The sequence below is a fragment of the Carettochelys insculpta genome, chromosome 4 (genome assembly GCF_033958435.1).
Source record: "Carettochelys insculpta isolate YL-2023 chromosome 4, ASM3395843v1, whole genome shotgun sequence".
In the NCBI taxonomy this organism is placed as follows: Eukaryota; Metazoa; Chordata; order Testudines; family Carettochelyidae; genus Carettochelys; species Carettochelys insculpta.
In genome coordinates this window covers 28,301,436-28,325,557 of record NC_134140.1, presented here as the reverse complement: position 1 = coordinate 28,325,557, position 24,122 = coordinate 28,301,436, and the positions used below count along the sequence as shown (strand labels likewise).

The window sequence follows — 24,122 nt, the reverse complement described above, 5'->3', positions numbered from 1 at the left end:
GCCCCCAGCCTGGGCGGGCCAAGCTCGGAGGTGGCCCTTGGACGGCGGCTCCCGGGCGTGTGAACCGGAGCCGCCCCGCGCTCCCTCCCACGCGGCCGGAAAGGCCGGGCCCGGCCGCTGCCTGCCCCCAGCACCCGGCGCTCCGCCGCTCCCGCGCATCGCTCCCGCGGGCCCACCGAGCAGCGCCCGCCCGAGGGCTCTGCTCTGCTGCGCTCGCCGCTCGCCGCTCCTCGGGCCGGGGTGAAGAGCGGCCGGGAGCTCCCGGGGAACGCGGCGGGAGCCTGGGAGTTCCATCCACACCGGCTTCCCTCGCGCCCCGCCGTGGCTCGCCCCCTCCGAGGCCCTGGGGGTCCCGCGCCCCGGCCAGGCCGATGGCTTAGGAGTTGTTTGCACGGGGCTAGTGGCGCATCCATCGGTTCCGGCCCCGCCGCAGCCTGACATCAAACGGGGCCGCCGGTGGGAACCCCGCGAGGCTCTGCCCAGCCGGTGCGCCCAGGTGTCCGCTGCACGCCCAGCCCCTCCGGCTGCTCCTTGTCCCCGGCCGCCTCGCCGGCTCCCACCCCCGGCCGGCGCCTGCCTCCGGTTTGGGCTTCCCTGAGCACCGCGCCCGGCGGGATTTATCGATATTTTCCCAGAGCCCAGCGTGTCCCACTGGGGAAGGGACATAGGAAACGCGGGCCACGCGCGGTGCGTGTTTTCAAACCCCTACCAAGCCCACATGCGGGTTGAGGGAACAATTCCCAGTGTTCCTGCTGACACCGGCATGTTCTCTCCAGCTGTGTCGACACTCGCCTTCTTTCGAAAGATGAAGGCGAGTGTAGACAGAGCCTGCGGCCGCTAGCGATTTCGAAGGGCTGTCTTTAATTGCGGCAACAAAAACGGATTTCCCAAGTTCCGTTGGATTGAGCTAATCGCTGCCAAGAAACCATCCAATTTTAACTGGTCAAAATACTGAGACCCGCACTCCGTCCTAGACAATAGCTGAAGAGTCTGTGAATTCAGCAGAGAATTTCCCCACGATAGAGAGCTAAACAACACGGGCAGTTTTCATTCAGACGCTGTTTGCCAGCCCCCAACAGCCTCGGGAATAAATAACGGGCGAGTGTTTTACAAGAATATCAGCCGGTCCCATTTGGCAGCCTGTGGATCTTCCCGTTGAGGGTTTCAACTTTTAATTAAACCACACGAGTCGCTGCCTCGATTTCTCGCTGGACCCCGCCCGGTGGGGTGGGGAGCGCACCCCGCAACTCTGGGGCAAGGACGATTCGGAGTAAGGCCGTTGCTGTTCCCACGGAGCGGAGGCATTTGATTTCGGGTGGTTTCAAGCGTAGTACGGAAGAGGCGCGATCCCATGTCAGGGGAACATCAGGACAGCCCTGAGAATTATCCCGACTTTAGATGTGTCGGGATAGCGGTTAGTCTATATCTGCAAAAACCACACGAAGTCCTGGGGCACCACAGAGACGAACAGGTCTTTTGGGGCATCAGCTTTCGTGGGCGGTTTCAAGCGTAGCACAGGAGAGGCGCGATCCCATGTCAGAAGAATATCAGGACAGCCCTGCGACCTATCCCGACTTTAGATGTATCGGGATAGCTTTAGTCTGCATCTGCAAAATCCACCAGAAGTCCTGGGACGCCTTACAGACGAACCGATCTTGTGGAGCATCAGCTTTCGTGGGCTTTGCCCACGAAAGCTGATGCTCCACAAGATCGGTTCGTCTATAAGGCGCTCCAGGACTTCTGGTGGTTCTTCCCGAGTTTAGAGCGCAAAGTCACCGGGCTGAGCTCGGTCTCTAAACGCCGCGGGGTTATGCAGCCGCGCGTCTTCTCCGAGCGCGGGTGGGTCGCGCCTGGAGGGCGCCCGGGCCAGGGCGGGCTCTGCAGCCCGGCTGCGGTGACGAAGGGGTTAACCCGCCGGCGTGCCCCTCTCCCGGCTGGCTCCGAAGCCTGACAGCTTCCCGCCGCGGCGCGCCAATCACCTCCCAGGCGGCGCGGGGCGCTGCCCAATGGCCGGCCGCGGCGCTGGGGCTGTCACTCATAGGCGCGGGCTGACAGCGGGGCTGGGAGAAAAGGCCGCAGGAAGGCGCCCGGCGGCAGAGCGAGGCAGGGAGCAGCGCGCGGCAGCGGCGGCGGTGGGAGCAGCAGCAGCAGCAGCAGCAGCAGCAGCAGCAGCAAAGGCGCGAGGGGGGCTCCGGAGCTGCCCGCCTGCGGGCGCTTATGGGCGGGCGGCCCGGCCCCGGCCCCGGCCCCGGCGCGCTCGGGCTCCCCGCCGGCGCTCGCTCTGTCCAGGCCGGGGAGCCGGGGGCGGCCATGGAGTCTCCCAGCTGAAGGAGCGGCGCGGTGCGACTGGGACGGCGATCGCTTGTGGGGCTGCTCCCCCGCTCCGGCCCCCGGGCAGATGGCCGCCCGCGGCGGCGGCGCCCTGACGCCCTTCTCCATCCAGGCCATCCTCAACAAGAAGGAGCAGCGCGCCCAGCCGCCCACCCCCGCCTGCTGCTGGCGGCTCTTCGGCCCGCGGGCGGAGGCGGACCAGGCGCTGCTGCGCTCCCCGGGCGGCGCCCGGGCGGCCCGCGGGCGGACCACGCTGGCCCCGGCGGGCTGGGACTCGGACTCGGCGCTCAGCGACGACCACGAGGGCGAGAGGCGCTCGGAGGAGGAGGGCACCGGGATGCAGCAGGAGCCGCCCGGCAGCAGCGCCCGCTCCGGAGACGCCGTGGGCCGGGGGCGGCCGGCGCCGGAGGCTCAGCCCGGGGGTGCGAAGGAAGAGCCCCCGGGCCTTAGTGACAGCGAGCTGTCGGCCGGCGTTTCAGGTACGGCTGCCCGGAGGCCCGGGCCCGCGGAGGGCCCCCAGCGCCGGGGAGGGCGGAGCTCCGCTCCGGCCCCAGAGGTCCCGGGAACAGCGGGGGGCTCCCGGGCTTTGCGATGCGCCCCGGGAGGCACTGGCCAGCCGTACCCCGGTGCTTCCTGCCTCGCCCGGGGCCCTGCTGCAGCCGGAGAATCGGAGCCGAGTTCGGGGCTACAGGCCCCGCTGGAGGTGCTGCCCCTGGGCCGGAGTATCAGCCACAGACCGGCTTGGCTGGACGCGCTGCGAAGGGAGGACGAGTCGGGGCTGGGGCTGAGAAGCAGCCAGGCTTTGCGGGGGGGATGCTCGCAGCCGGGGGCACAACGTTTTCCCGGGTGTCTGACGGAGATGGAAACCCTCCCGGCCTTGCTTGTGCGCTCCCGCTCCCGCTCCCGCTCCCGGTAGCTCGTGAGACGGGGGATACTTTCCAGCCGGCCCTTTCCCCCCGGGGGCTCAGCCTTCCGGGGGGGGGGGGCGGTGACAAGGAGAACAGATGCCCGAGGAGGGAGCCACCCTCCTGGCCTCGGTGCCGGCCAAGGCCACGCGCCGGGTGCGGAGCAAGGCAGGACCACGGGGCAAAGACAAAGTCCGCAGCAGCCCCGGCCGGCCGCTCTCTGCCCTGCTGGGCTCGCGAGCGAGCAGAGCCGCCCCACTGGCCCGCGCGCGCTCCTTCCCCACCGGTGGGCAACGCCGCGTGGGCGGGAAAGCAGCTGGGAGCCCCCTGGAGCAGGCGCTGCGCCCGGCTGGAGCAGATCCTCGGCTGGGGCGGGCTCGGGGTGGCTCACCCCCGAGCCTGGCTGGGGCTGGGGGCGCTCTGTGACCTCCCTTGCCGAGCTCGGCGGGGCTGGAGGGGGGCCGTGTGGCTGGCTCGCCTCGGGCCGAGGAGGCCGCCTGGCGCGCGGGGAGGGGGTGGTTGCGAGCGTCCCCGGCCCCGCAGTCCCCGGGCTGGGCTGGGCGCGGCGCGGCGCAGCCTCCCCCGTCGCCTGTCTCTGACCCCGGGGCCGTCGCTCTCCCCGCAGATCGCAGCCCACCGGAGGAGGAGGACGGAGGCGGCAAGTGCGAGAAGCTGCTGGCCGGGGAGGAGGAGCCGGCGGCCCCCAAGCCGCGGAAGAAGCGGTCTCGGGCGGCCTTTTCCCACGCGCAGGTCTTCGAGCTGGAGCGGCGCTTCAACCACCAGCGCTACCTCTCGGGCCCGGAGCGCGCCGACCTGGCCGCCTCGCTCAAGCTCACCGAGACCCAGGTGAAGATCTGGTTCCAGAACCGCCGCTACAAGACCAAGCGGCGCCAGATGGCCGCGGACCTGCTGGCCTCGGCCCCCGCTGCCAAGAAGGTGGCGGTGAAAGTGCTGGTGCGGGACGATCAGAGACAGTATCACCCGGGGGAGGTGCTGCGGCCGCCCTCGCTGCTCTCCTTGCAGCCTTCCTACTACTACCCCTACTACTGCCTGCCCGGCTGGGCCCTCTCCACCTGCGCCGCGGCCGCGGGGACCCAGTGAAACTGACCAGCCCGAGCCAGCCTGACTCCCGGCCGCGGGGCTGCGCGCACCGGACAGTATTTATTATTATTATTATTATAATTAATTATTTTATTTGATTATTTTTATTATTGTTATTTGGGTAATTTCCCTGCCCTCTCCCCTTTCCAAACTGACTTGGGCAACCCCTCCGCCGCTCCGCCCCAGCCGAGGAGCCGTGTAATTCGGCGCGACTAGTTCATGGTATCCATGGGGTCGCTCTAGTTCGTGTAGACGCGTTTGCCTGTGCTCTGTTATTGCTCCGGAGTGATAGAGACCCGAATCTGGGGCGAGAGAAGGGAGACGGAAGCCCAGAGCAGAAGATCAAGGACTTCCCCTGCCCCCGGACTGAAGGGAAGATGATGAGGTTTTTTTCTCGTTGCTGGAGTCCTGGGTCTTCCAAACGGTGTGTGCCTTGTGTGGTGCTGAATGTCAGGAAGCCTCTTTCAGCTCGCCCGTGTTCTTGTTGCCCATGTTGCTCCTCTCCTCCATGGTCCGTGGCAAAGGACAAATCTATCACGAAAGGGTGAGACTTGTAGCGAAAAGCCAGACCTCTTTTCTCCCTCCGATCTTTCCTTGGCGGGGACTAAGGGGAGGGAGAAGTAACGCCTTCTTAGCACTTTCCGGTTGTATGAAAGTTATTATTTTTATACTCAATGTGAATATTTCTAGTCAGGCTTTTTAAAATTCGACGGAATGAGGAATTTAGTACCGTTCAGTGCCTCCACTCTCCTTTCTTTCAATTCCTCCCGCCAGCCTGCCTTGAAGGGATGGGGGTTTGTGCTGTAACTGTCTTTCTATCCAGGTAATTCGTGGCTTTTCCCTCTTCTAATGGCACTGTGCACTCAACTTAGAGTATTTACTTTACATGAATTGTGAATGTTTGTACTACCCGCTGTACTTTTTTTTAATTTATAAACTTTAGTTTAAGACATAGGTCTGTGCAACTGCGTCCTTCCTAAGGCTTGCCTAGGCTTCGAAAATGGGCCCGGATATTTTGCGATTAGAAATGATCCCCTCTCCTGCATGGGCAGGACGATGTTATGGCCCAGGCTATAATGTTTCATTCCCTTCGTGCAAGACAGTTTCGATCACTAGACTTGTGGAGGAAGCTGCGGCCCACGGGTGTTAGCTATTGACGCGGATTTGGTCAGATATATTCAGAACGAGGATCGGTCTCTGCTCCATCAGAGAAAGAGGTTTGAAAATTTTATACCCGGATTAAATTACACTTGTAACGCACCGCAGGCCGAATACCCCCTGTACTTACAGCCTTAAAACATAGATTCAGAATGAGTTGAGAGCGCGGCTGAATTTTACGCTGCACACACTAAAATGCAATCTGGCCGGAGAATACACGTTGCTCCTCTGTGTCCTTGCTCCGGCGATGGGCTTTCGTGCGCTGGGTCGCTTAGCAGTCCCGGCGGCTCTGGAGGAGTGAGCGGGGGCGGCTTTACTCTTGTAATGTGTTTATAATTATTTTATCTGTTACGGTTGCTACCCCCTTGAGTCCTTCAGGTATTGGTGCTGGCTGGAGGGCGGGGGGTTAATATTGAGCAAACTGGCGCCAGCCCCCCTTGGTACTTTGAACAAAACCGTTAGTCTAAGTCTATGTAGTTTTCCACGGGCGCGCGGCTTCCCCAGTAACCCGAGCCAGCTCTGCGTCGCCCTTAACGAGGCTTGAGGCTGCAGCCCTGGGCGGGGTGAGGAGACAGTCGCCTTTCTAGCGTCCAGCTCTGAACTGAAGTGCGCCAGCCGCGTGGAAATGAAAGAGCCTCCCGGGGCAGCCGCCGTCGTTTGAGCGCAGCCCCGGCCAGTTCCTCTAACACATCTCTAACGACTCCCCCCCGCTGGCACCATCCTTCGGAACCAGACCGGGGCAGATGAGGGTCAGCGCGGGGGCGGATGACTGCGCGCGTTCCAGCGCAGGGCCGCAGCATTCCAGAGCCTCCAGCGCTACTTAAGCGCCTTCACTCGCGCTAATTCCGCACCGGTCGCTAGTGGCTCCGAGAGTAGTTTCGTGCCCCGACCGCCTCTTAAGGGCGGCGACTCTGGGGGCCGGGGGCCGGGTGAGGGGCGCTTATTCCCGAGGGCTCTTCCCGTTTCCCAGCACTTTCTCCTGCCTCGAAGCCCAGCGAGCCCCTGTGCGAGTGCCCCCCCCTTATTATTATACTCCCAAAATAAGTGCGGGCGCGCCCGGCTAGGAGCCGACCCCGCCCGCGGAATAGACCCAGCTCTGCGCCCTGGCACCCACGGGCGAGGCAGCGCCCTCGGGTAGACTCGCCGAGGAAGGCCGCCGGGCGGGGAAGCGAGGCAGGGAGATCCGCCGGCGGCGGCTCCCCTGCTCGGAGGCGCCTTTCTGCGCCTCAGGGAGGGTTTGGCCCTTCCCAGTGTAGGGCAGTCGGCCCGAGCTCTGGCGCGGCGCTCTCCGGGCGCAGGACGCGCTGCCGGACTCAGAACCTCCTGCAGCGGTTGCGGGGAGCCAAGTGGAACCGGCGTGGGGCGGGTGTTTCCCGCCCGGGGGGGATTTCCTCAGGCCGAGCGCCTTTCCTCCGGCGAAACTGACCAGGACTTGTGGGTGGCAAGTCAGAGGCGCCGCGGTCTTCTCGCCACCCGCCTTCGCGCTTGTTTCCGATTTGCTTTTCCCGGCTCCAGCTTTTTACGGACACGGAGGGGCAAGATTTCCTCTGCCCGCAGCCGCGGGGGATTCCTAACGCTGCCAGCCCCTCCGCTGGAGCAAATGGTCAGTGCGCTTTGACTTCCAGTGAGTGCTGGTCATTTACACCAGGAGAGGACCTGGTCCCAGATCTCTCCCGCAGAGCCTGCAAGGGTGTGTCCGGGCTTGGAGGGGGCGGGGTAGTGGATTTGGTTATGAAGGGGAAGGGTTATTTGAAAGCTTTGTTTTGGTCATAATTGAACCCCTTCTTACGGATGATTGTAGTCCATAAGGCGCGTAGGAGACTAAAACGAAAGCGCCGTGTAGATCGTGAATCTCCACAGCCCTCATATCGGACAAGGGTTTATTTTGGGGGGGTTGTTCCTATCCACACGTATGAGAAAGAATCAGACTGGTTGTCCTCGTGTTCAGTACGCATAGGTCACCGTGCTGGTTCCTACGGGTAAAAATCCCGGGGGTGAGCGACATGACATGATGGAGAAGGCCGGGCTTCCTTTCGCGTCCCGCTCGCGAAGAGTAAAACATCACCAGCAACCTCGCTCTCTGCTCTTTGAGGGAACGTGAGGTTTGACAGGCGGTACCTGTGTTTTAAACCGCAACAGAACGAAACTGAGCAGTGTTAAAATACGCTCCGCATCCCCCCCCTTGCCCCGTGCTAAAGTAGTGACTTTACACTTTCCTACATAGGAACAGTTCTCTGCGTTTTATTTGCCCTCGAAGGCCCAACTCCGCTGTAAATCCAGCGCCATTTCACTCCAGTCAGTAGAATTCCGCCGGATGCCCCGGGGTGTGACCGAGAGCGGGATCTCGACGTAAAAAACCAGCCCCTCGGCTCCAGACGTACTTTTCTTGTTGTCGCCAACATTTCAGTGATTAAAACCCGATGCCATTTTTTTCCGAAAGACGGGCTCAGATTTTTATCCCCAAACCACGAAACTTTGCAAATCCGTATAATAATCAGTGTGAAACAATATCCACCCAGCGGTTGGCAGAAGACGGGTTTCCAATATAACGACCAGTCGTAGTCAGGAAAACAAGGGGAGGCGAGAACCCCAAGTATTGCGTAACCTATTGTTTCATTTGTCTTTGCATCGCTCTCTCCAGCTACTAGTTCTGCATTGCCCACGCCCTCATGCCTACAGGGCCGTGTGTCCCTGGCCATAGGGACGCGTGCAGAAGCAATCGCACCGGGGCCCGTCTGCTCCAGGCTAAAATGTGAGCGAGGGAGCAGCTCTAGCGCCAGGAGAAAAAGCTGCTGACAATTAAGTCGCTGCATCCAAAGGGGTCTTCCACTTGGTTATTGCTCTGACCTGGGTACATCCCCCCCCGCTCTCAATGCCCGGCGTATAATGCAGCGTTGAAAGCCCGGGGGACAAGAGCCCGCACCTGCCCTGCGGCCGGGGGGCGCCACGGGAGCTGTGACAAGGACGTTTGGGGAGCAAAGGGGCTGGAAAGGTTAACGCCAGTAGCGCGGCCTCTGCAGGCGCCCGGCTAAATCCGCAGAGGGGGACTCCGTGGGCTGGGAAGGGCTTTCGCAGGCCAGGCGCAACGCAGGGGGCAGCTTTCCCTCTCCGCCCGGCGGGGGCTGCGGGGCGCACACCCGCGGGGGCGCTGGTAACACCCGGGGGCAAGTAACAGGGGGCTTTGCTCTCCCCTCCCGAGCCCGCGCTGGCTGGTGCCCCCCGGGAGGGCATTTCACCGCCCGCTGGCGCGCTCGGGGCAGCCAGCACCTCCCTTTGGAAGCTCGGTTCCCCGGCGGCAGCACAGCAGAGGCGCCTCTCGCCGGCCCTCCCGGCGTCAGGCTGGGGGCTGCGGGGCGGGATCCCCAAACGCCCCAGTGTGCGCAACCGCCGGCCGGGCAGAACCCACGGGGGCGGACGGGCGCGGAGGGGCAGCGGGGCGTCTGCGGGACGTAGGCGTCAGTGTCGGGAGAAAATCCGCCCCTGGCAAAAGCGCCGCTGTTCAGGGCTGTGGGCGTGCGGGCACTGGGGGTCAGTGATGGCCGGGCCTGGGCCTGGGCCTGGGCCTGGGCTGGTCCCGGCAGCGGAGCGAGCGGCAGGGAGTGGGAGTGAGGCGCCGCTCGGCTGAGGCGGAACCGGCGCGGGCCGCTGTCGCGATGACACCGCAATCGCGAGGGGAGGCCCGGGCACAACCGGCTCCATTGCCCGAGGCTGGCGCGTGGGGCACCAGTTTCAAACCACCGCCAGTGGCGGGGGGGATCTGCGCCAACCCGCCCAGCGGCGCGTCCCCCGGGGCCGCGGGAGTCGACCTGCTGGACCCCTGCGGGCAGCGGGCTCCGGACCGAAGAGCTCTCCGCCTGCGGCGGCCGCCAGACGCCCTCCCCCAAACCAGGACTGGCAGCCGCGGGCTCGGGCCGAGCGCTGGGCCGCGGAGGAAGCAGGGGAAGGGGTCGGGTCGCCAGCCCAGCTCGGCCTGGCCCTGGGCAGTACACGGGCAGCCGGGTGGGGGCTTCCACCGCGATCGCCCCCGGGCAGCCGCAGCCGCAGCCGCATCTCCGGCGGGCGCTCGGGCTGCCGGGGTGGGATCCGAGGCGCTGGGGCTGGACGCGGCGCGGCCGCCTGCCGGGGCTCAGCTGGGCTGGGCGAGGAGAGGCGCGATCTGCCGACCGAGCCAGGGGCAGCTCTTGGCAAAGGAAACGGCGCAAGCGCCATCTAGGGCAGGGGGCCGCGGGGCGCGGGAGACGCACCCCCCCCCCCCCCCCCGTGGGCGAGCCGCCGCCTCCCGCCGACCCCGCGTTCGCTCCCGTTGAGCTGCTTCCCTGCGCGTTTCTGGCTTGGCCGGGCCACAGGCCCGCGCAGCGAGCGGTTCAGCTCGTGGAGAGCGACGCGCACCCCGAGCTAACGAATGGGCGGGTGATGCTGCAGCTCCCGGGGCTTCCTGCTCTCCCCCAGCAGCCTTGGGCCTGCGGGAGGCCGGTGAGGCCCCGGCCAGCGGCGCACAGCTGGCCGCAGCGAGGCGGGGGGCGCAGCCGGCACCATGGGGGATCGCTGAGAGAAACGGCCCCAGAGGGTGGTAATTCTGCTCCGAGCTGTCCCAGGCCCCGGGAAAGTCCTTGAGGGCCGAGGGTGGCGGGGGAGATCGAGTGAGTTCCCAGCAGCCCAGCCGGCAGGCCCCACATTTAACCCCGCTCTTGGGGGGAACCGGGCCCAGCGCTGGTTTATTACCTCCCCCCGCCTGCGGTCCCACTGCGGGGGGCCAGGGAATCCCAAGCCCCTTTCCCAGCACCGCCCTGGGCAGCCAGAGCCCGGCCTGGAAACGCTCGAGATCCCTGCACGTTTCCCAGGGGCGGGACTGCGGCGTCCATAGTCCCCGCAGAACCAGGCGAAGCGACGCGTGCACCGCTGCGGGCTGGAGCGGCCAGGGTTGTGGGGTTCATCGCAAGCCGGGCTCGGGAGCCGCGAGGGCCTGTTCTCCTTCGGGCTCCCGCATAACTCCGCTTGTCTTCTGCCGGGAGATCTCCTGTTAAATGCACCCGCGAGCGCGGGGCCTGGGGCGACGTCCTCCCGCTTCGGGAGCAGGAGCTGAGGTCTGGGAGGAGCGGAGAGGTTCCCAGCAGCTTTCTGCCGTCCCCGGGCCTGCTGCCGACCCGGTCGCTCCCGGCAGAGGCGGAGCGCCCTTGTGCGCACAGCCCGCGAGCGGCTGCGATCTACTCCGTGTGGACAGGTCCGTGCCACGCGTCCGCCAGCGCCCCGGGGGTGCCCAAGCAGCCGTCATTGAGGACAACACACAGCCGGGGCGAAGTCTACAGAGCCAGACCAGGAAATGGAAACAGGCTCCCCACGCGGGTGGTGGCTCTGAGACAAGGGGGCTGGGGCTGGCCCAGGCACACCGGGGGCTTGTCCTGGAGGGCGCAATGCGCCGCCACGGGGCGATTCACGAGGCAGGATTAATGACACCAACCCGCGGCACCGCCGCTACTAGCGGGCGCCTCTTCGGACGCGCAGGCTGAGCCAGGCGGTGGCGCGGGGGCTGCAGCAGCCAGCGGGAAGCGGGCTGGCGCGCAGGGCCCTGCCTCCGTCGGGGCGAAAGCCTAGCAGGGGCGCCGGGTGGGCGGCGCAAGGCGAACGCTGGCACCTGCGCGCAGCGCCGCGCGCCCCCAGTTGCGGACGCCAGGGGCACGAGGCCTCGCCGGCGAAAGCCGCCGCGCTGGGCGCTGGGCAGCGCTGTTCTGAGGGCAGCGAGAGGGGCAATAAAGCGCCGGCACTGGGGGGGGGGGCAGGTTTTGTTCAGCTCCGGGCCCGGTATCTTCCCACGCTCCCACGGGACCCAAGTGGCCTCTCAGCTCCGTCCTGCCGGCGGGGTTTGAACATCGCCCCCAGTGGGGTGGGCCCCAAAGAGCAGCGCCCCTCAGGCTCTGGCGGCCGGCAGCCGATTCCATTGGGCAGGGGAGTCTCTCGCTTGCCCGAGCTCGCGCTGACCCTTCCGACCTCCCCAGGCTGGAGCTGCCGGAGCGCGCGGGCGGGCACCGCCCCGGCCGGCGGGCAGAGCTGGGGAGGCCGTGCCCCGGCAGGGCTAAGGCTATGGCTTGTGGCCTCCCGGGGGAGAACCCGCCTTTGAGAACCGAGAGCATAACCCCCAGGAAGGCGGCTGCCTGCCCCTGGCGTTGCGGGAGCAGCGCGGACTTTAAACGGAGCGGCACCGCGGGGGCGCCTCTCGAGGTGGCCCGAGGCAGTGGCTGCACGAGGGACCGCGCGGAATTCACTGCTGCGAAGGGGGCTGGCTCGTGGGGGCCGCTTTCGCAGCACAGCCCCGGGGTTGTGCGCTCAGTCCCTGAGGGGGCCGTTTAGGGATGGGGCAGATAGAGTTAAATACAGCTAGGCGGTGTCTGGCCCTGGCAGAGGGCAGGGACCGGCCTGGCTGGCCTCCCGAGATCCCTTCCCGCTCTCCGGGGTGCGTGTATCCAATGGAAACAGGGGCCTGAGCGGATCGCCCCGTTGCTATTGCGCAAATGTCGAGGGGTGGGATCGCTGCGCGTCTTTTCCTTCTGTGCAGCCGGGATAAAGGCGGGTCCCGTGCGCCGCCACCCGCCAAGCGCTTCTTTAGTACGGGGCGGAAACCGAAAGAGCCGGCCCTGCATAGGAGCTGTTCCACGCTGCGCAGCCCCGAGGGTGGTTTCTCGTCCCTGCCTTGAACTCAGAACAACGAAGTGGACAGAGCGAGACAGGGAACAATTTCCCGGTAACGCGGGAGGACGAGCCCTCGCCCTGGGCCGCCCGTTAGAAACACGCTGACGTTGGTGTGCGTGGCAAGCCCCTATTCATTTGCAATCCCTTCGAGCGGCTCTGCCAGAAGTCCTGGGGCACCTTACAGGCTCGCACGGCTGCCCCGATCCTTAGCTTGGCCATTTGCAGGCAGGGTTCTCTGCCGGGTCGTTCTTCCGAAAAAAAGAGCGATGGCTCCCCTGGTACTAACCGAAGCCTGCGCTCCTGATTTGATTTCGATGTGAACTTGGGCTCGAAAATCCAGAGGAGAGCAGGGATGGCCCAAGCAGTGGAAAATACACCTACCCCTTTAACGCTTCCACCGCCTACTTAAACAGCAGCTTAATTACAGTGCAAGCGAGCGAACTATGTGCGGTATTTCTAGCATTCAAAGGGCGCGGGAGAGAAACAAAACTAAGGCAATCTCACCCGAAGAATGGCAAGGTTCAAATCAACGAGGGGGGTCTGGCGGCCCCGGCCCAGCGCGCTGCGTGCAAAAGAGATTGTCTGAAAGAGGCGATAATGGGAGTCGCTATTTCGGGCATATTTTTCTAATAAGCGGGAGAGCCTGGCGACTGAGTTTCCGACGGTGGTCACTCTTCTTGCTGGGGATCGAGTTTATGGGGAAAGAGAGGCGCGTGGTTGTGTTGTGTGTGTAAAGGAGGTGCATGGCTAGGTCTCTGTGTGTGTGTGTAAAGAGAGGTGCACTGCTGTGCTGTGTGTGTAAAGCGAGTTGCATGGCTCTGTGCGTGTAACGAGGCGCGTGGTTCTGTGTGTGTAAAGAGAGGTGAACAGTTGTGTCGTCTGTGTTTAAAGAGGCGCATGGCTGTGGTGTGTGTGCAAAGGAGGTGCATGGCTCTGTGTGTGTAATGAGAGGCGCGTGCTTCTGTGTGTGTAAAGAGAGGTGCATGGTCGTGTTGTCCGTGTGTGTGAAGAGGCGCGTGGCTGTGGTGTGCGACAAGAGAGCTGCATGGTTGTGTTGTGTCGTGTGTGTGAGACGAGAGTTGCATAGTCTGTTGTGGGTGTATGTAAAGAGAGGTGCTTGACTGTTGTGTGGTGTGCGTGCGTGCAAAGAGAACTGCGTGGCTCTGTGTGTGCGCGCGCAGAAAGCCGGGCGTCTGGCTGTAATGCAGAGCCCGACCGGACTAGCGCCTCCGGTCCGGGGCACGGCGCGGATCTGAAGCTCCGGCGCCGGGGCGCGGAGGGCTGGAGCTGTGCCCCGAAGCAGACCGACTGAGGGGCCCCCTTGCGGCCCGCGGGGTGCCAGGCCTGCGGGGCCGCCTCCCTTCCACGCTGCGCCCACCCCGGGAGCCGCTGGGCCGCGTGCGGGTCCCGCCCCTCCGGGCGACCCACGGCTGAGGAGCGGAGGCCCGGGGGGACAGGCCGCGGGTGGGGGGGGGGACTGGGGCTGCGCGGGCGCAGTGGGTCCGAGAGGGGCCAGGCCTCGGCTGCTCAGAGCCGGGTGGGTGGCGCTGGACGGGGCGCGGGCGCCGCCGCTCAGCCGCCGGAGCTCGCCCGTCAAGGCTAATGGCTTTGTACAAGTTAATGGCCGCGGCCTGACATGCACAATGAGCGCTAATGACGGGGTGTTGCCGCCGGCCCCAGGCGTGTTCCAGTCGCGGGCCGGATCACGTTTCGCGCCTAATGACGGCCAATTACCCCGCGGCGCGGCGCGGCCCGCCGCCCCCGGCACCCTCAGCCCCCGCCACATGTGGCTGAGGCGCGGCGGGTAATGGGGCCGTTTCAGCCGCCCGCCCCCGGGCTCCTCCGCTCCCCGCCGCTGGCTCGGGGCGCGCCCTGCTCCTGGCACTGAAGGGCGCTCCCACGGCTGCTCGGTGTGTGTGTGAGTGTGAGTGTGCGAGCGTCAGCATGTGTCTGTGTGTGTTAGCGCGCGTGCAAGTGTGTGTGTGCGGACCTGTGAGTGTCTGTCTATGAGTGTGTGTCTACGTCTGTGTGTGCGCGCGCGAGTATCGGTGTGAGTGTGTGTGTCGGTATGTGTGTGAGCGTTTGTGTCTGTGTGAGTGTGAGTGCGCGCGCGCGTGAGTATCGGTGTGAGTGTGTCTGTGAGTGTCAGTATGTGTCTGTGAGTGTGTCTGTCTGTGAGTGTGCGCGCGCGCGCGCGTGTGGGTATCGGTGCGTGTGTGTCGGTGCGTGTGCGCGCGCGTGTGTGCGAGTGCGTGTCTATGTGTGTGTGTGTGTGTGAGACACACAGCGATCTGCCCCCATTGCCCATCACACTGTCCCCCTGCCACGCCGCGGCCGCTCCGGCTTCAGCGGAGCCGCCCGGAGATCTTTAGCGGGGCTCCGGCACCCCCGGCGCTGCTTTGTTTCGCTTGGGTCCCGCCCAGCTCACAGCGCTCAGCGGAGCCTGATGGTGCCCCGTGGGCAGCGAAAGGCCACTGGCAGCCGAGCAGTTCTCCTCTGTCATGTCGCGATCACCCTCAAACCTACAGGCGCCCGCAGAGCAGCCCGGCGCGGGACTGTCCGCCTTCCCTCCAGGCTCCCGACGCGGGGCCAGGCCAGGCTCCGTCCGCTGCCTGATGGACGGGGCTCCATTTGCTGCTGCCCCGGCGATAATCTCAGAGAACGCCCAGGCTGGGGAGCAGCTGGGCAGCGAGATTCTGAGCGCGCCATCATGCGCTAGGCAGAGAACGCGCCGAGCCCGTGTGTGGGTCAGCTGGAGGGGAAACCTTCCAAACCGGCGTCAGACCGGTTCTCTGCCCCTGCTTAGCCATCAGGAAGAGAGGATCCAGACTGTCATTTGCTGGGAAAGAGTTCAATAGTCCCAGGCAGGGCGCAGCCCCGGGTTCTGTCACTCACAGCCGGTTCTCTGCCTGGCCCTTAGTTATTAAGCGTGACCCCTGATTGATGTTAGGAATTGTAGTGCAAGTAGGCCTCCAACAGAGCAAAACTCTGGGTGCTGCCTCCCACAGGTAACAGTCAAAGTAAAGGGAACAAAGAAATAAAGCCACCTCCGCTGCCCTTAGACTTGTGAGTTTTGCTGACAAAACTGCTGGAACCTCCACACACAAAATGCATTTTGGCCTCAGTTTGTTGACAAAACTCAGCACTTTCCCCAGCAGCTTTCTGCCTGTCTCTGCCCTGGACAGATTCTGCCAACAAAAAAGCTGTGTGGAGGCTCTGGGGCCTTCTCTGGACAGACAGGGCTTCCAGAACAATGGGCGGCCCTGTTCCATGTGCTTCTGGGTGACTGTTTTGTGGAAAGAGCAGCCAGGCAGGCTGGCCGCTCTGTCGACAGAGCAGAGTGCTCTTCAGATTGGATTTTGTGTGTCTGCACTCTGTCGAGAGAATTTTTGTCCAGAAATCTTTTCCATCAGTGACTTCTGTTGACCGGGTGCTGCAGTGTAACCATAGCCCTAGACTATGTCTACCTGAGAAGCATATGTCTACAGAAATTACTGTCTGAAGAGATGTTCCTACAAAACTTCCATTGACAGATTGCATCTACACATAAGAGCAGATCGATCTTTTGATCTGCTGTCAACAAAAGGGCACCTGAGCTTCTACACAGCTTTTGGTGTGGACAGCTTCTGTCAACAAAACACATTTTGTGTGCAGAGGCTCTGTGAGCTTTGTGTACAAAACTCTCTAGAGTAGGTGTAGCCCTAGATAGGCTTGGTCCCATTCCCAGTGGCTGTGTCTACCCAGCTGGTCTCTCTCAACAGTACTGTCAGCCAGAAGCTCAGCAAAGAGGGCTGCCGGGTGAACCAGAAGCCTTGTCTGCCAACAAAGGGCCCCCTGGATGTCCGCGTGCCTTCTTTGTAAACATAAACTGTTGAGAAAGGAGTTATTCCTCTTCATGGAGGCTGTGTCTACACTACAGTTTGGTCCACAAATCTGGGCTTTTGTCAACAAAACTCAGGGAGCATCTACACACAAAAGGCGTTGTTGACACAGTCCTGACAAAACAAAGCACTTTTCCTGACAGCGTTATCCCTCTCCCCGTTGAGCAATAGCGCTTCTGTCGACGGAATACTGTTGACAGAAGTTCCATGTAGACTCTCTGGGGACTCTTCTGTGGACAGACAGGACTCCTGGTTTACGAGACAGCCCTGTTTGCAGAGCTTCAATCAGCTGTTCTGTCGAGAGAGGGCCAGGCAGTCTGGCTGCTGCCTGGACAGAGCGGATTGCTCTTTCGATCTGCTTTTAGGTGCAGAGGCAATCTGTCCACAGAAGTTTTGCTGGTAGATCTCTTCTGACAGCGACCTCTGTTGTCAGATCTCTGCAGTGTAGACGCAGCCAGAGAGGCAGAATGCTGTCAGCAGAGGTGCTGAGTTTTGTCCACAGACGGTTGAGAAAATGCATTTCAGGTGCTCAAAAACAACAGGAAGTCCTGGGGAACCTTATAGGCTAACAGATGATTTGGAGCATACGCTTTGGTGGGCAAAGACCCACTTCATCAGATGCATGAGTGGGGGTTTCAGAGGAGGGGTTAAAGAGGGAGTCTCAGTCACGGGGAGGGCCAGAGTAGACAAGGTCTGTTCAGTCAGGGAGGATGCGGCCCATTATCAGCAGTTCGTGTGGAGATGTGAACATCAAGAGTCGCGAAACTGCTTTTGTCACCGGTCGACCACTCCCCGCCCCCGTTCAATGACTTTTGTCGACAAAACTGCCTAGTGTAGACGTAGCCCCTAGCTAGGGAAGAAGCACATGCAGGTACCGCTGCACCGCCGGCTTCCTTGGCAATAACGTGGCTGTGCAGACACAGCCGCGGGGGCCAAACTCGCCCTAGTGCCCGGGCGTTTCTACCCCGGCAGCTGCATTGCAGCAGGAGCCCAGCAGGTCCCGCACCCTGCTGGGGACCGGGTGCGTGAGAGGCTCTCACTTCCCTGCACTCGCCTCCGCCCCTTTGAAGCTGGGGGGGGGCAGAGAAGGGGGCGTCGAAGCTGCTGCCTCACATCCGGCCGCTTTCTTTCCTCGCCTCCCCTTTGCCTGTCGCTCCCCGCGGCCTCTCCTCAGCATCTGGTCAAAACCCCCCCGCCCCGAGCCCCCGCCCCACGGCCGCTCCCAGCGCCTCGGATCCGCCCTGGACTGACAGCGGAGCCCCTGCCCCCCGCCCGCAGGCTGCGCAGCGCCGAGCGCCGGCTCGTCTGTTTCCCCGGCCCGTTCACGGTGTTCCGCGTTCTCCTCCCGTCAGCGGGCCCAGCCAGCGATCGCGCCCATTGCAGTGCACCGCGCGGCGGGCAATGGCTCTGGCCGTTCAAACCGCTGGAGCTGCTCGGGGGTGCACTTGTGGGACTTCTTTTGCCCTCATCCCCCTTGCAAACAGCCCCCCCCCCCCGCTTCGGGGTAGCGGGACGGAGAGCCCGGCGGGGAGAGCCCCAGGCTGCCCCGCGCAGGCCGGCGGATTACAAACGCAGCAAAACCCTCGTGGTGTCGAGACTTTCGCAGTTCCCCAGCGAGCGAGCCGCCTCACACTACAGCCAAGCGCCCCAGGGTGCCCGCTACGAGGAGACCGGCAAGAACTGCAAACGGTCTCGGCTCTTGCGAGTTGCTTGAGACGCGATCTCACCTGCAGCCGGAGCCGCTGCCAGACGGGCGCCTGCCCCCACCCGGTAGCGAAGGGCTAGTCCCTGGTGGGAAATCCCGAACAAGGCCCTGTAGCTATTGTGTAGCGGCTTTAAGGGCTAGAGCGACATCTAAAGCCGCATGGAAACGTTGGGTCTCGCTTGAATGCTTGATCCTGCCTTGTCTACACACTCTCCGCTTGGCCCAGCTGCTGTGCAAGGAAATCCCCCATTAACGTCCCAGGGGAGCAGAGGACGAATGACGATTTCCCAGGTGATTATTGTAACGGGGATCTGCAGAGATCAAACGAACCGCCCCTTGTATCAGGCGCCTTCCCGGGGGGGAATTAGGTTCAGAACCATGGCAATGAACATCACCACTTATATACTTAAGGATTAGGGGAACTGCTTGAGTAAAGTTTCTCGATTCCCGCAGCGCTATTTTGATTAGAAAGTTTACTTCCAGTTAAACTTTCACGGCGTGTCGGAGGTGTTACTGCAATTGCCCCGAGAACTAAGCAAAATACTTTCTCAGCCCTGGAGTTGGATATAAATGCGGTGGAAAATCAGCCCGGTACGTGTTAAAAAATTATGGCACTTCAGGCAATTACCGCGAACTGGCTACCAGGAGCTCTGGCTTGCCGGCTGGGAAAGTCTGCTACGCCTTAGCGCCAAGAGATGGCTCAACGTGACCCTCCCCCAGCCAGCTGCCAGCAAGGAAGCGGTTGAGTCGATTCGCTGGGAGAGAAAGCCCAGGGGTAGAACTGGGCCAGTAACTGATCCCTTGGTTTGCTGGCCAGCCAAACTGGGGAAAAAATCAATTTTGGACTGATAAGAAACCAGTCCTTCTTCTCAGTGGGGACAGGGAATATTCTGGGGGGAATAATGTGTCTTTTTCAACCCAGAACAAAAGGTTGCCATTCAGGTACTTATAACAGCTTTTAGTTATGTCATTAAAATAAAACGAAATGGGAAACACCCTTTCTATAACTGGCTGAAGTGCCTCCTTCTTTTGGACATTCAAGTGGGTCTTCTGCGGTTTCTGATCAGTCCAAAACTCTGCTCCTGCTTGGCTGTTCTCTCGTCAGTAAGGGTTACTCAGTCTCTCCTGGAGAAGCTGTTCCACCACAACAGGGATAAGCAAACTTTTAAAGTTGGGCCCCACTTTTCATCTCTGCAATTAGCAGGGCCCCCCAATCTGTTTTATGCAATCCAAGCTGTCAGAAAGTTCAGTTATGTTCATATGAAAAATAAACACACAAACCTTTCAGCATGTGTAAGAAATAAGAGGAAAACGTGCAAGAAAATATGTGCAACCTAAAAACTTCATTTGTCAGTATATAAATGTGAGTAATATATGTTACATAAACAGTAACATATTTCAACATTTTAATGAGATGGATGAACTTGAGACCCAGCAGCTGATGGTACTGTGCCCCACTTACGAAATGTCATGTCCCACAAAGGGGCCCTCTCCTCTTTGCACAACATTATTCAATATTCATGAATGCAGTGATGAGGATCCAGTGTGTCTCCAAACACCAGGCTCTAGAGTCATCCTTCTTTCCTGACCTGATGACTATTTAATTCAGCAAACACTCCAGGTATGCACAAAACTTAATCTGGTTCTGCCCTGGAGATCTGCCTGGGTCTCACATGTCTATTCTTGCCAATAATAGAGCCTTCTCCATAGTGCAGTGTGAGAGGCAATAACCTAGGTGTTTCCTAAAGTACTAAAGTACCTAATGACTTAGGCACAGTAATCCATTGACTTCCAATGTATTGTATGCCCCTAAAGCTCTTTGGCACTTCTGAAAATACCAACCTCACTGCTAACTCCAAATGAAGCTCTCAGTTATTAAGCTAGTAGAATGTGTATAGTCATCAGCCAAGTCTGCCAAATTCTTCTTAGTCAGAAACACCATTTTTTGACCACAGCCAACAGAATGACTTGCAACTGCACCTCCTGAGATTTGTCCTCCTCCAAAGAGGTCCCCTCCCAATATTGGGAAATCATAGTCCTGTTCCATGAAGGTTGTCCTGAGAAAGGACTGCAGCAGAGAGTGCAGTGAGACTCTTTGTCTGGTACCCTGTTTGCTCCAGTTCATGTCCTCTGGCTTGGCCCTTGGTTCTGGCCCCCGATGAAGGACTCTGGCTCAATTCCTGGCTCTAGTGTCCAATTCCTGCCTTCCAGTTTGATCCTTGGCTCTGGATGCTGACTATAGCACTGAGCCTAGCCACTGGGCTTGTTTCCTGCTCTGACCACCACCTTAAATTACATCCAGTCAGCGGACATAGATGCTTTTGGACACAACAGACAATAACCAGTTACAAAGTTATTTACAAAGGGTTAAAACCCCCCACTCTCCGTCACTTGACTCAAGGTCTCTGCTTCTCTGTGGTTGGTGTCTGCTTCAGTAAACCCTTATCCAGTGAACCTTCCATACTCACAACCGCTCATCTACTGATTTTGGTGGGAAAACTGGTCTAATCACCAATTAAAGGTTTGCGGTATGAGCCTTTGGGCTAAAAGGACCCCTCATTCTTGCACTGATTATTATGAGGAGAGTGTGCATGATGTCGGTGGAGAAGTAGTAGGAATGTCTAGGCAGAGAAATGAATCGTTGGAACAAACTACAACAAAACTCTGCACTTGGCATTCTGAAGAACATGGTGACATGTTTTCTAATAACTTATTTATGCTTAATATAACTGTGCTTCATTACTGTAAAGTTTATATAGTGTGTGTACATCGACTGTGTATTTTAGAGAGTTTGTCTGTCTGATGAAGAGCTCTTCCTAGATCATAAGAGCGAGGACCACTCTTTGGTATACAGCTTCCTCTTAGCATATCAAAACAAAGTAAGGGGTTGGTTGTGCCAGGAAAATGGGATGTGCCTGGAATGGGATTGCTTCACATAAAACCAAACAGAAAAGAGACAGGTTTACCAAATCAAATCCTCAAAACTGACATAACTGAGGGAATATAGAAAGAGTCTAGACCCAGATGAGCCAGAAAAATATGATGAACCTGGGATAGAATTGCTTCTTACAGAAAAGAGATAAAACAGAGAGATTTGGAGTAGTGCTCTGTTTCCAACCACTTAAATCAAAGCTTAAGGTTTGAAAACTAGAAGAAAATGTTATTGGAAATGAAATTGATTATAGACCTTCTTTGTTACAACATAGTGAATGATGAGCATTAATAGGGATGAAGAAAATAATGCACTTGATGGAAATCCCATTTAAAAATATACGAAAAATTAAACAAAAAAATTATCAATCCCTTTTTAAAGAAATCCAAAATAAAATTAACTTTGTATAACAATACTGTATTTTTGAAAAATACAATCATTTAAATAAAGCATGTACATTTTCCTTTTACTTTCTACAAAACCAACACCAAAATCCTTAACTGAGTTAAGGACTCAAGTACTGCTGTGTAAATCTGTTAGCTCTGTATATTACAGAGACACATGAAAATACACTGTACTCCTAGGTCTTCAGGCCCATTAAAGGGATAGAAGGATGATCAAGTGAATCCACATGCTCAAAGAAATGACACTAGTTCATTTCCTTTCTTGTACATAACTTCATAAAACACGGAATAAAACTAAAATATGGTGTTAAAGAATTTGTAATTTTTTTTCCTGGAACATTTTTAAGGGGATTTGGCCCTCAGCTATTGTGCTTATTGTTCCCCTATTCAGCTCATGAAAATAGGTGACTTACATATACGAAGAAAATAATAGTAAAGGTTCCTCTTTCAAACAATTATAGAAGACTAGAGGGAGGATCCACCCAAGGAATATTTTGACACTTCCCCTGTTGGTGGGAGGTGACTGTGGGACTTTGGAAAACACTCTTGGTTGGTAGCTTATGAGAAGGTTTTGTACAACCCTTTGTGATATGGTTGTGCTGCCTGGTATGTCTGAATGAAGAAGAACAAATCCAGAGGAACATCCCTCTGCCTGCATCTGACATTGGGGTTTGCTCTTAGACTCTTAAAATAAAACTGACTAAAGCATGCATGCAAATAACAAAGCATTTGCTGAACCACCAAAAGTTCTAGTTGCTACAGTTGCTACTATAAATGGAACTGCCTTGCCAATATCAAAGTGGGAGTGCTAGTTTTGTCTGGCCAAAGCATGTTACCTTAACTGGGCCAAACCAAACAACAGAGGTTAAAATGCCAGCAGCCACCTATGGCCCGTCCACATTTGTGATTCCCTACTTTGCTTGCAGCAGTCACATTGTACCAATGAGATCATGAAGAAGAATAGTCCTGTTTACACTAGACAAGGCCTGAGTATCAAAACACGTTGTCCTTTATGCTTTATGCTCTTCTCTCAAACTGGTGATGAAAAAGAGTGGCGACTCATTGGATCAGCAGAGGTTGAACTCGACACACATAACAAAGGTAGACTCCTGCCCATGCTGTAATAACAACCATTTTCAACACATCTTCGGGTGAGTGAAGGGAGCTGCAGTGTTTGATAATCAATATCAAATACAGCAGTTTCTATATTGTGGAGCCCAAATGTGTTGGGAACTGCAGAATGTCTACAAAACTGTTACTTTATCTGTATAATTTCACTTTATTTCAAATGCAAGGCCTGGTGGAAGGCAGAGGATGGTGAACCAATGTTTATCTTACATTTCCTGTTGGGTTTTGGGGGTGGGTGGGATGGGGCTGTTACAGCCTCAAGGTTACTTAAACATTGTTTTGTTTTTAATTAAAATAAGTATAGACTGTAATTCATTGTATTCTTTTTTAGAGTAGTCTAAGACTTTGTAATTAGAGTAAGTGATGAAAAATTTCTGGTAGGGATTCCAAAACACATGAGATTGTTAGTGAAAACATGAGGAAAGTGTTGCAAATTGTGTTAATTAAAAGAGCCCATGTGTAGTCCCTTTGAGGGCATGTGAATAAATAATATCTAATAGAATTTCTATAGGGGTCTCCATTCATACTGAAAATGAGGAAGTCCTTATAATACATAACTATTAGGAAGCCTTTATGAATGGCATTTCTCACATTTTGTCCTGGAAACCATTAAATAATCTGTTTTTATTCTACAGAGCCAAACATTAAGTTTAATATTTTGTTTTAGAAAAGACCACAAAATCATAGGGATATTAGCCATCTCATAATTTTTAGGGGTGTCTTAAAAACATATATGTTTATTCCTGGCTTGAGACTTTCCTGAAGTTACAATCTTTGATCCTTGTTTTCCAAAAAACATTACCCAAGATGCACATAAAACAGGCATTAAAGGGGTTTCCTACCCTATGTTTCTTCATTAACCATCTACCTTACCACCCACCAATTCTGCACATTTAAGAGAGTCTACATTATTGAGTCCATAAATTAACAAAAACCCAGACAGCTGCCAAAACGAAGAAATAGATGAAACATTGACTTTAATGTTCTCCTATTAGCACATTAAATAAGCAAAAAGGTTGCTCTTAATTACACCTTACTTTATGGGAATATGATAAATTCCTTTTGGTGACCTTACTGCTAAGTCAATGGATTTTTTGTGTTAGTGTTGAATTAATAGAGATAACAAAAGTGCTTGGGTTGAAGGATTATTTTGAGTATCTGAGAAACATTGTAAGTAGGTAGTAATGAACCTTGAGCACAACCCAAATTGCTGTTCCCCATTCTAAACTACGGGTTATTCAACATTTCAAACTGACAGCTTGTAAACGTACATTTTATTAAATGCACAGCAATAAAAATTTGTAGGTTTCTGTCACTTTGAATTTTAGTGGCTCAAAATGAGGCCTGTAGCCTTTTAAATTGTAGTTTGTATAAATGCAGCCCTGAACCATTCACCATTCTTAAGCTGATGCTTTTTAAAGCTTTATTATTTACATTTGCTCACATAATATCCTTGTCAGAACCCAGGTATGCATGTTTCCTGTCACTGATGGGCTGACTGGCTTGTGTTTCCAGTTGCTTTTATATTGTAGACTACACAGAGTTTTTCTGGCAAAGTTCTAGAAAGTGAAAAAATAAAATAAAGCAGTCAGAGATCTCACACAGTCCAACTTCTCTGCTCCAGAGCCAAGTATAGTTCTGTGGCACCTTATTGACTAACAGATATTTTGGAGCATAAGCTTTCATGGACAAAGACCTGCTTCATCAGATGCATGGGATGGGGGGGTGTCTTTGCCCATGAAAGCTTATGCTCCAAAATATCTGTTAGTCTATAAGGTGTCACAGGACTTATTGTTGTTTTTGAGGATGCAGATTAACACGGCTACCTCTCTGATAAGTACAGTTCTGTTGATCTCGGTGGAACTCCTTTGTTGAGGGAAGTGAGCAGGAGTT

The 24,122-nt window shown here is 57.6% G+C and overlaps 1 protein-coding gene across 1 annotated transcript; it reads left to right on the top strand.

Moving 5' to 3' along the window:
- The first annotated feature begins 2,116 nt into the window (after nucleotides 1-2,116).
- Nucleotides 2,117-5,271, top strand: NKX3-2 (NK3 homeobox 2). The gene is made up of 2 exons (XM_074991736.1): nucleotides 2,117-2,810; nucleotides 3,862-5,271. Exons 1-2 carry the CDS (start codon nucleotides 2,399-2,401, stop codon nucleotides 4,335-4,337), a joined length of 888 nt encoding a protein of 295 aa, XP_074847837.1. The 5' UTR covers nucleotides 2,117-2,398; the 3' UTR covers nucleotides 4,338-5,271.
- The last annotated feature ends 18,851 nt before the right edge of the window (nucleotides 5,272-24,122 follow it).